At 39.7% G+C, this 12,473-nt stretch overlaps 1 protein-coding gene across 2 annotated transcripts in view; it reads right to left on the reverse strand.

The window, feature by feature from the left end:
* LOC124154078 (protein Smaug homolog 1) overlaps window positions 1-12,473 on the reverse strand; it is a 165,796-nt gene that overhangs the window by 93,228 nt on the left and 60,095 nt on the right. For both annotated transcript variants that reach the window (XM_046527578.1, XM_046527577.1), the window contains exon 2: window positions 4,497-4,904. In XM_046527578.1, coding sequence (XP_046383534.1) covers window positions 4,497-4,806 — 310 coding nt within the window. In that variant the 5' untranslated portion in view covers window positions 4,807-4,904. The remainder of the gene's footprint in view (window positions 1-4,496; window positions 4,905-12,473) is intronic.

The raw sequence follows: 12,473 nt of genomic DNA on the forward strand, positions 1-12,473 counted from the left end.
ATGTAATAGTTAGTTTGATATAATAAAAGCATTTCAATACAGAGAAAATGTTTTCTGAGTTCTGTAAAAATGCCCCAAAAAAATTCGGTCACATTAGGGATCGAGGAGGTAAATATAATTTTTCCCTACGTAACAGCGGTACTAGTTTTTCCTCTTTCCAATTACATAGGGTCAGAGCAGGGCTGCCCAACCTACGGCCCGCCGAGTTGCAAAAAAAAAAAAAATAATAAATAATAATTTACAAGCGTTCAGAGTACTTTTGTATTTAATATTTATATTTATTTATATTGTTTTTCTATACTTGTGTAGTTAATTTAAACAATTGTATATAGGTCCCGTGTGTTTTATTGTAAACCTGTAAGGTAAAATGAGGCTAGTAACAGAATGAAGTACAATAAAATGGTTTTTTTTCCTGAAATTAAAATAAAAAATTCTAATACTTGGAAGCATAAACATATGTTCTAAGAGGGTAAAGATTCTAAAATTTTCTGGGGGGAGCCCAGACCCACCTTTTACTAGGGGGTATTCCATACCCCCCAAACCCCCTTAGTGCACCACTGGCCCGCTTCACCTTTCATTATTGACAATGTGGCCCTTGGTTAAAAAAGGTTGGGCACCCCTGGGTTAGAGTACTAGAAATCTTGATATCTATGACATCTGATTTGAACTTTCGGTCGCAACAACCTTAAAATTATCAACGAACCAAGAGAACCTTTCAGGGCGCGCTTGACACCATACATTGACTAACAACTAGCATTCTTGCCAGTGAAATAAAACCTTGACCACGTAATTCCACCGAGATCACTGACGCAAAACGTAAAAAATAATGTGTTATTCAGAAATTGCATGTTTCTCAATGAGTCATAACTTTACTAAAACTATTTATCCTTCCGAATCCTGATAATTCGTGTTTTATTCTCACTTACATTTTTTTGTATACAATACAAATAAGCAAAAATATTTCCCATGCAACCATTAGCTGATTAATGTTTGTGATATTGAGGGGAAATCCCCGTTATTTTCAACATAATACAAACGGAGGATGCTAATTTACCAATAAACGCTTTCTTCTTAATATTTGTCCATAAAATTCATACACAAGGAGATGAAAATTACGCATCATATGTATGGAGTCGCTAATAAAAATGGCAAATCATAGGTATATCTAAGAGGGCAAAAATGAAACAAGTTGAAAAAATGTCCAAAAAAATAAAACAACACAGACAAAATTTCCATATAAAAAATTGTCAGGAGAAGACATGACTACAATTAAGCTGGTATGTTCATCGAAATTTTCATGAAGCAACTCTCCAGCCTCTGTCGATATGCATACAACCCATGCCCTTGAATTACTAACATAGACATTCATGCACCAATTAAAAGCTAACAGCTATGTATAACACACGTTCACGCCTCGTTTCGCTCGACGATTGGATAGCGGGCAACGCAGTCTCGTCTTCTTCCTCTTAGAGGGCAGAGGCAGAAAAAAAGTCTCAGAGAGACGAATCGCCCAGTCTGGCCGTTTGAAACGTTATTCCGTTTATTTTTAAAAGTTTGAGCCGTTCGGAATCAGGCCAGTACTGGATAACCTCGAGGAAGATCCTGCGACTATAAATGCGTGGACGGGCGCGTAAAAGGACGCCACGGACGAGTGAGCAGTGAAGGAAATAGGGTGAATCACACGCCAATTAATTGCCTGTCCTCCAAACCCTTTCGCCCCTACGGATTTGAAACACGGACCGCTTGAGAATCTTTTCAGGGAAGAATAGAGAGACACTAAGACCCGGTTTTATAATATCTCGGTAGCACTGACCTTAAGAAGACAGCTTTCAGCTTTACCTGGTGGTGGCAAAAAGTTATGGTTAGCTTGGAGTCTGATTATACACCGAAGCTAACCAGAACTTTAAACCATCTCTCGGTAAAGTTAAATATGCAAAGATTCAAAGATTTTTACACTCTCAGTGAGCCTTTCCCGAAGCATGCAAATCGACCCTCATGGCTAAGATACATTGCAATTTTTTCCTCCTTTCATAAGAGATATAGGAGTAAATGGATGAACCGAGCATATACCGAGGAATGATTCCATTTGCACGAAGCACCATTACCTAGGATGAAAGAAGTACATCAGGCGTCGAATCACTGCTTTTACGTAATATATGGTCGACCACAGCTATATAAGAGAAAAAAATCGAAAATTGACTAAAACAGCCAAAGAAAAAAACAACACACCAGAATTTCATCTAAAATTGTCAAGAGAAGACAGGTCCACAATCAAGGTTTTCCGCGAGTTGCATCTAAAGCAACAGCAACGTGGTCCACAGGCAACTCTTTTCAAATGCGGTATTAATGAGAAAAAGCCACTACATAAGGACAATCGAAAAGGATAATCAGAAAAGAAGCCTTCGAGACCTGGACCTGGAGGCGAATGCTGGAAAGTTAATGGTCAGATGGGATGAGATACGAGAAAGTATGCCGAATAATGGGACAAGAAAGGGCACTGGGAAACACCATACGTAGAACTCCATGTCGAACGGCTAAGTAACTATGCGAGGAATATAACGGAACATCGGGGAACTAAAGGAACTAGCTTGTAAAAGGGAGAACTGGAAGGTCTGCAGTACACCGACCTTAGGATTGCTATACTAAGATTTAATGAAGCCTCGCAAATTGCAACTTGTCCCAACTATCGGGAATGTCGAGATCAAAAGGGCAACATACATGAGTCTCGATTCCGTTTAATAGAAGTTTGATTTATGATGCCCCCTTATGGGCATTTTAATAGATTGTCAAAAATTGCCGCAGCGTTGCGATGGGAAAAGAGCGATCTACTTATTTGCAAGACAGTACTTGCAATTGCGATGAATAGCCATGATAAGTTATGAATCCGATAGACTACATCTCTTGGAACAAAAACGGTTTAAAACCAAAAGAGCTTCTTTCATCGTAAACTTCCCATCGCTGTACTAGTCACCATTCACTACCGCCAGCTTAGTGAATGTTGACTTTTGTAAAACCATTTAAATGCGCGGTTGAGGATAGCATATATACAAACCTATAGGAGAATCCTCCATTGTGATATTCGTGATCGGGTATCGGAGATTTTCGAGTTGTTCAGGCGCTTTTTCGATATTGTGGAGGACTAGACAAAATCTAGTCCTTCGCGAATAGTCCCCCAAGCCATTGGGTAACCTCAAGTAAGATTCTGCGAATAAATTCGTGGGAGGAGGCGTCGGTGGCGAAAGGAATTGGATCACAACCCACTTATATCCCCACCGACCCATTTGAGAGCGCGTCTCACTTGCAGAAATAAAAAAAACTGAGGAGATATAAAAGAACTGACTCGTGGGAGAGGGTTAAAAATATTTCGTGAAAACTTCGCGCCGAGGTGGAATTAGGATTTTTTAACGGGGGCGCGCCCACGTGTCAAGGAAGGCAGAGGAAACACGTCCAATTTCCTACAGTGGCCTTGCCAATAACACGCTCTTATTGAAATAAACATTTGCAATTTTACCCGATTATAAATTTTTTCCCGACCTAATTTTTGATGTTACTACAACATACCTAAGGAACTAAATGGTTCTATTGATGATGTAGTAACATTGAAACCTAGGTTGGAATAAAATTTTATAATCGTGGAAAATTGCAGGTGTTTATTTCAATATGGAATAAGTTCACTACTCCATCACGCTTGGATATTCAGATTTTATTAAGAACACGCTCATCGTGTCCCAAAGAGACTGGAATTGACAGCACTGATCCTTCACGAGATTATAATTTAGATCCATGAGACATGGACAACAACATTCGGGGCTTTTGTCCTATGTTAAATTGGGCCTATGACAAACATTGATTTCAAAAGAATGACACGCACCTTTCTTAATTTTTCAGTAGAAACTTCATACGATAGAATGGCTATTTAAATGCAACAGAACCTGCCAATCCTCGGCCTCGAGAGGCTCGTGTCGTAGTTTCCCCGTATAGAACTATTCCTTAACCAAATTAACGGTTTCCCCGTAGCGAGTGAGTACACACTTGTCAACAACTTATGGAAATTGGGCGGCATTTTTCGCGGTTTTTCTTCAATTTAAACTGACGATAAAACGACTGAATGATGAAGATTTTTTCTTGCCGTAACTTATCATTCCATTTACCGAAATATATTAATGAAATACGACTACGGGTGGGAGTGAATGATGTAACTTCTAAGTGGAAATCGAAAAGTGGAGAGCACTCACCAGGGTTGTTGCTTACCCCAATTAACAGGTCTCCCAGTTCGAGTGAATAAACACGTCACCAACTTATGAATAGTGGGCAGCACCTTCCGCGGTTTTCCTTTATTATTAATTCACGATTAAACGGCTGAATGGGGAAGATTTTTTTAGTCAGAGCTTATCGTCCCATCACCCAAAATCTATTAATGATCTGCGATTCAAAAGGTCAGAGTGAGCGAGGTGTAACTTGAAGAGGAAATTGTAAAGTGGAGTGCACTCACTCACCAGGGTTGTTGGCCTGGGCCTCGAGGGCCCTCAGCTGCGTGCAGTCGGCGAGGGAGTGGCCGAGGGAGATGGCGAGGAAGCGGGCCTGGGCGGGGGCCAGCCGCTTGAGCAGCGAGTACAGGGCCACGGTCTGCTCGCACTCATTCCACTGGTCGAACCACGCCGAGATGGTGTTCAGCTGGTCGCGGAACATCGACATGGGAGGGGGACTCCTGCTGGCAGTGCTGCTGCTCGTGGTGGTGGTTGAAGTGGTGTCGATGGTGGTGCGTGATGGGTGCCGTGTTGCAGCGGCGCCGGCGGGGTGCTTCATCGACTGACGCGCGCTGCTGCGGCCGCGCCTCCGAGCTCCTCTTCTCCTTCTGGCGGCCACAGGAACGGCACCCGCGGGGCCGCCGCCTCCACCAACATCTGCAATTAGACAGGGGAGGATCACGTCAGACAAGAAGTACTGAAGCAGATGGGCCTTCCGGTGATCTAAAATACCTGGTTGCTCATACCTCAGGGGACATTTTATTTATTTTTTTGGTTTAATATATTATTTTAGATTATGATAAATTAGACAGGGGACGATCTCGTCAGAAAATAAGTACCGAAGCAAATGGGCCGTCCCATGATCTAAAATACCTCAGGTGACATTTTACTTATTTACATGCATACTAACTACAATTTTCCAGCGACACAGCAAGGAATTAGCAAATAAAATTAACAAAACGCTAACTTCGTTAGAACACACAGTAAAAAACACCAAAATAAACTAGTAATGTGTGAAACCAATGCACCGTTCGGTAACACCTTGTTCGGTAAAACCCATCCCCAAGTTCGCTTCGGTTGCGTAACTGGCTAACACGCCTGACCAGCAATCGAGAAATCTCGGTTCGCATCCCGGCTAAGCCCAATATTCTTGCTTCCAACACCCAACCCACAGACCTAAAAGTATCCCTTTCAACCTACACCCAAAGCAGCACAATCACCTTTGAAGAAGCGACTAGCAGGGGTCGCAAAACGTCGGGAGATAATGTGTTCTATGCGGTAAGATCCTAAAAAGTTTATTGTATCAACCATGAACCACGAAAGCCTCAATGAAGAATTAGTAATACGTGCATAGATGGGGGAACGCCAAGGGCTCACAACAATTGAAAGATTCCGAGCAGAGGTTTTTCTTGCTTTCAGGAAAATGAGACATTACAAGTGTGATGAATGAGTCGGATGAGGAAGGGGATCAATATTCCCCGGATAAGAGTTAAATTGGGATAACATACGACAGTCAAGTGAGCGCTTGACAAGGGATGATCTAGGGATAACAGTAAATCCAAGGGGAACTCCGAAATTAACGAGGGAAAGCAATTTCTGCAATAAAAACATTTGATGCATGTTTTTCTTCTTTGACGAGTGAGGTGTGGGATAGACAAAGACGATAATATCATTTGTTAGCGAGTTACCTTCGTGGAATTGAATTCCGAAATGTATGAAATAGAAAATTGGTATTTTTTTTACCATTTTTCACAACACTTTGACCGGTTACTTTTGAAAGTTGTAACCAGTCGCGATTAAGCAAAAAAAGAGCAAGATACATGGATTTGTTAATTTCTCATTCAAGTGACAGTGGGTATACGCGTAAATACACTAGAATATTTTACTTACGCGGCGCTCGTAACCTGTAAGGATTCTTTTACAGGGCATTGATGTAATTACTGCAATACCTCTTTGATTCGGTACAACCTAATCTGTCACAGTACCACTTAGGAGTGAACAAAGTGACGGGGATTAATGTGATTACCGCTATACCTAACATCATGACCATTTTTAAGGAAAACTTTAAAATATCTTTTGAGAGGGACTTCAAAAATGATCATCTGATACGGCTTTCAGTGATGCTGGCTTATTTATACTTCATCAATATGCAGCATTCAAACGGTCATCACATACAAATCCTAGTATTCGGTCCACTTTCCACATCGAATAATGTCTACCGCTGAAATCACCCAAATAAGAAGAAAAATAATAAAATAGAGGTCTCAATTACACTTCAACAGTACCAATGTGGGGTCAACAGCCCTTTTAAGCTATCCAAAGGCAAAAAATTAAGTATCTATTAATTCCTTTAATTTCTCTTTACCTTCAATTTCTCTTCCACGATGGTTTCCGACAACAGAGATTAAGAATGCAACACATAAATTAAAAAAGTTTCCAACTAAACAAACCATATAAACACATCCTTAAGTTCCGACAGGATACAATACCTTGAGTAGTTTTTCAACGGTTTTTAAACTAGAGGAATTATTCAAACCTCACCGTTCCCATAGTTCTGTCACAATGCATAGAGTGTCAGCACCACCATTCACTTCCACATTTTCACTTCCTTACCTTGAGGATATTATTGAATCATAGACCTACGTATGGCATTTATTAGACGTTTTTACGGCTGAGATTATTTCACGACCTGTCTGATAAAAAATTGAACTCTCGTAAGCACACTAAATCAATAGTCACGGTGGCTCTCGACCAATAGGCGAAAGCTGGCATTCGCCGACGAGCGCCTTAATTACTTGGCTAAAATCTCTCACGGGTGGGTCGAGCGATGACGTTCGCCAAGGGCAATGCGACGGTCTGGTTTTACTCTTCCAGCCAAAACTTTGCGTTGCACCAAAAATAATCCAAATCGAATAAAAATGAGATTATGAGATCAAAAAGACTTGAAACAAGCTTACTTTCGCTTACTTCCAAACGGCTTGAGGTCAACTACGCCACATGCTGGCGTATTTCTATGAAAGCGAAGACAGGCTAACGCAGGTATCCACATGCAGTTTGTAAGTCCTCAGCAATATTCACCGCATCAAGCGCGCCAGGACATGGCACATAAATTGAATAAAATTTAGCGTTTTATTGTGCGGCCTAAATAAAAGGGTCTAAGTAATTTCAGTTCAGTATTAATAAAGTCTGAACTTTTTATTCACTAAATTGATACCAATGAATGTTTAGCAGCACTTCATCCAAAATTTCATAACTGTACTTTTTAGAATACCAATAAAATTATTTTGATTATACTATTCAGATGAAAATTCTATCCCTATAACGATACTATTTTCACCTGAATTACCCACGAGTTACCAACTAGATGCCTATATCACGATACTATTCAACGAGTATCCATAAATAAGTGTAATTCAACTGAAAAAAAAACGCTAAATATTTTTGAGAGTATTTGTGAAGAAAGTGTGATATTCAATCACAAATAAAAATAATCCTTTCGAAAACAAGCATGCATTTACTAAACTGTATAGATATTTTATTTAATTAATAAACAGCGGCGAAAAAGATGGAATTCCAACAAGTAAACAAATATATGAACATGGAAATATACATTTGCAAAGAACAAAGTGGACTCAATTTGGAGGAGTTCAAAATTGATTTTTTGAATGAGCTTCCACCGAAATTGACATAAAGTGAGGTTTTACGAGATTTACCAGTTAACGAAAATAAATTATAGGAATACAATAATTATATCTTTCAATTAAGGCCAAAAAATAATCTTGAATAATGTATATGAAAAACATACAGGAAAAGAGACAGCAATGCGGATAAATATTTTCAACGCGGGTGCAACTGTCCAAAAGCTCGCAAAACAAAGTCGCGCAGACGTATTCACACTAGCTAATTGGCAAGGAAATACGCGGACAGCAACTCCATTAGGTCGAAGGCGATAAGTGATTGGATTGTCGAACGATCGGTGCAAAAATACTCACACCGGTACGCATCAGTGAACTCACACTTAGCGCACCAGGTTGTTGACTCTCGATGCGAACACGCATATCGTTTGAAAGTGAAACGGAAGCGCTAAATATTACCTCTTGGCAGGGAAGAGAACGTCCTAGGAAAAATAGAAAATAATTTTGTTTTATAATTAGAGTATGCATTTATCAGAATAATCATCATATTTTCACCAGGGCTTACACTTAATCATTTTTAAACCAACTGCTCCGACTGAAAACAAATTAAGGGGGCCGAAGCAGATAATATACGACAATAAAAACTGAAGTCACTTTTAATTGGATTCGCGAATAACGGAGCTTCTAATAAATTGAACAAGAAGGGACTTTACAAAAAAGGACTAACATTTTAGCAGTATTTCAACCCAGTGACTTACAAGTAAATATATTTCAGCTTCACATCCAGAATATCAAGAGATTCAGAAGTTTTTCATAATTAGAGAATCAATAGCACTACGAAAATATATGAGAAAACAGCTGGAGGCATGCAGATGTACTAAATCCCTTAACAAGTATTGCGATTAAAAAATCAATTGCAAAACAAGACCATTTGGATCTGTTAAAGCACAATAAAATTCTATCCTCGCCTGACGACGACAAAAGTCACTCGAATTGGAACAAAATATTTAAAACATTGCTTTTAGTCACACCAAAGCAGTTGTCGCACATACCGATGTCAATTTAACTTATATAAAAACAAACCTCTCAGTTACAGAATAACAACAGATTAAAGACGTTAACGTATACTGTATGCAGTACGAATTAAAAAGAATAAGTACTGGCCTGAATCCGAAATTGAGGTAGTTACTCAAAATTTGTGTATTTTTAAAACCGAATTAATTGTGGTACCATGATATCAATTCTAGTAAATTTGGGTAAAATCAAATCAAGATTTTTTCGGAAGAATCAAATTACGACAGCAAAAATTTGAAAGTTTCTGTTTGTGACGGAAAATTGAAGGGATAAAAATATCGCCGCGAATCTATCGCCGATTAAAACCTCCTCGTATTAGCAAGAGCAGCACCTTTATCGATCGCACAGAGCAAAGTCCACCGTAACTTTTACAAAATACCGCATTACGTGACATAGATTAATGTTCAATCAGGCGGACGTACTCCGAATCAGGGTCAATAGTATCGGTGAAGTTGCAAATTTCGAGAAAGGAAGCATAAAGGGGAATTTAGAAGAGGCAGTAACTTAGCACCAAGTAACCAGCAAACCTTTAAGTTGAAAAATATTAAGTTTAAATTAAAATATATAGAACGTAAAGAAGCAGATGTGCTAATTTCCTAATAAGAAGATATTACGATTCAATCAAGCAATGGCAAAATAAGACTATTTGGATCTGTTAAAGCGCAATAAAATTCTAGCCTCGCCTGAAATTAAAATAAATAGGAAGTAAAGTGGCCCTCTCAGATGCATGTCCTTCTTGTCCTAGTTACCTTCTCAAAACAGGAATACTTACTGAAAACGGGAATATGTTTATCAATAAAGCCATCGACTACAAAGATGAAAAAGCAAAAGGCGCATTAAGAGGGGATTACCATTCACAACATACACTCGAAAAGTGTTGGTTTCGACGATGACTCAAGGCGATAAAAAATGCAGATCACAACTTCTCCTTTTCAAAACAGAAAGATCACAAATTCTGCTTTCTCACATTATCAAAATATATTCGCCAGAAGCACATTTCGCCGAGGAAGGCTTAAGTTCTCCACGGGAGTGAGATACGAATATTGAGGAGCTTTGCCCGCATTTTCGCGTCGCGAACGCTAACCCCGTCTCCGCCACAAGCCTGAACACAAAAGCCGCGGCGGAATGGAAAGGAGAGAGTCAAGGGTTTCCCCAATCGCCGCAACATCGGTGAAAACAAAAACCCCACTCCTTCCCTCGCGACAGGGGAATAAAAAACGAAGTGCGCTCTCCCTCTCCTCGACTGATTGCGAGTTTCCTCAGTCTGCACGCAAGGCAAACTCGGTTCAGAGGTCGACGGTGGTATCAAAGAGAGCGAGGAGTGATGGGGTAGGGGTTATGAGGTACTGCGATTCCTGTAGATTTATCACTGTAGCTACTTGAATATCAAACTTAAAATCCTCCCGACTTTTTCCGACTATTTTTGCAATGATACAGACGAAATGATAACATTTATTCCATGGAATATTCCTTTTCGCGACAGATAAAAATGCTGATTCCATAATTCTCCAGACATAACGAAATGCCACCACTTTCCGACTTCCCAGGTTTTACAGAAGAAGGTCCACCTTGATAAAACATTCCTGTTTAAATATTAATTTCGGGCACACCCGAAAAAAGTAAATTACAAACTTCGACACCGGTTTGGCAAAAGATTATGGATATGCGAACACAATACGGTAGTTTCCTTCATCAAAGAAAACGAAAGGCATTGATTGCGATTCGTTACCCACCATTAGTGTATTCATAACATACAAATTATTTGGTTTTAGAAATACCAGTTTAGACGAATGGCAAGGGTCAATTTTATTCTCATTTGAAAAAGGCCAGATTGGCGCCCATGCGATGCCACTCCACGTGACGTCACAGGGACCTAGATGCTATATGAGCAGATAGAAGTTTTACGTCGTCTGAGATTACCAATGCATGCATGAGGCACAGAACTCAGGGAAACATGTCTTAATGATCACCTATTAAAACTGGCTAAGGTCGGAAAGTTTTCTTCGTTTGATAAGGTATTAATAATCCTTATTTAAGCCAAGCGCTACCAGCTAGCATGGTACTCGGCTACCTGCTAGCATCCTGCGTCGTATCAGCGCTCAAAGCCTCGCCCCAAGGTCACCTCACTTGCGGCAGCGGAAAGCAGAAATACGTCACACGGAGATTTCCCTGCATTCACACTAAGCCGTCGCGTTTTCGCGCGCTTGAAATTTTTCACTTTTCATTTAATCGCGAAAAATAGATATCGTCATTTAATACTCTAAAAGCGTGAAATACGTACTCCATGAGTAATAATCTTTCGATTTAGGAAATAAAAAAATAATAGGAAACCACCCTATTGCCGATTTCTTGGATGGATACCAACCCAAGAGGGTTATGTTTGGAAAGCATGAGATTTTTCCGAGTGAGAAAATCTCGATGTGGGACAACCTAAAAACGTAGTTTGAAGTGCTCAGAACTCTGGAGCGCCGCAATTTAATCCCTTCAGAAAGACTTCTTCTCTCTCTAAATTATCAAGAGAAATCTATACACAAAACTGCCGGCGGGACTTGTATCCGGAATCTTTAGTTTGGGAGACGAGGACCCAGCGTCACCGCCACTGAGGCTAGCATAAACAAAGTCAGTATATTCACTATACGAAAATTACTTTTAATAGAAAGATAAGACCACCTGAATAGAATTCTGGGAATAGAATATTCAAGGATCTTCGTCCGGCAAGAAATTTATGAAACGCAGTGAGAAAGCATTTCATCAGGACTTTCATCTGGAGCTTCATAATGTTTCGGATCCTGGTCATACATTTTTTACGGCAGAGGCAAGGGCGATGACAGCGGCAGAGATATAAATGGAGGAGGCATTCGAAATCTGGCGCTCCAGAAGAATGACGAAAATCATTTGGATCGACCAAAAGAGCAACAAGAAAGTTCGAAATAAAGGAGAGAAAGAAGCGGAATGAAGATAAACAACCTTTGCAAATTTTCAGATTTTTTTATTACGAAAATACGATTATATTATGAAACATAACTAAGGTTGCTCATCTTCATTCACCATGAATTTTCACCAGGCGAAAACCGAATCAATCGATTTCAGAGAAAGAAGTCATTATAATATCCTTGAAAAGACGGCGAAATAACTTTAACGGCTATAACTTGAGGCATGATGGCCTGATGAATGCAATCTTCGACGGACAAGAACGGAAATGGAATACCTCGCATAAAGTACAGGTAAAAAATAATCAGATAATCAGGTATTGAGAGCAAGAAAGAAAAGAAGTACTTGGGCGTGAAAAGTTTAGCTGATTAGAGAATTGAGCGGAAAATTGCGTCAACCCATAATTAGTATTGCTGACGATGTAGCTGTAGATGATTAGAATGTTAAAATATAGATATAACATGAATGGATACGAAGATAGCAAAAATCACCACCTTATACAGCAGATACGGTTTTTACATTTTTTCACAATTTTCCCAGAATGACAAGACTTTCCGAACATATTTATATCCCGCCTCTATCTGAC

Source organism: Ischnura elegans, chromosome 2, assembly GCF_921293095.1.
Source record: "Ischnura elegans chromosome 2, ioIscEleg1.1, whole genome shotgun sequence".
In the NCBI taxonomy this organism is placed as follows: Eukaryota; Metazoa; Arthropoda; class Insecta; order Odonata; family Coenagrionidae; genus Ischnura; species Ischnura elegans.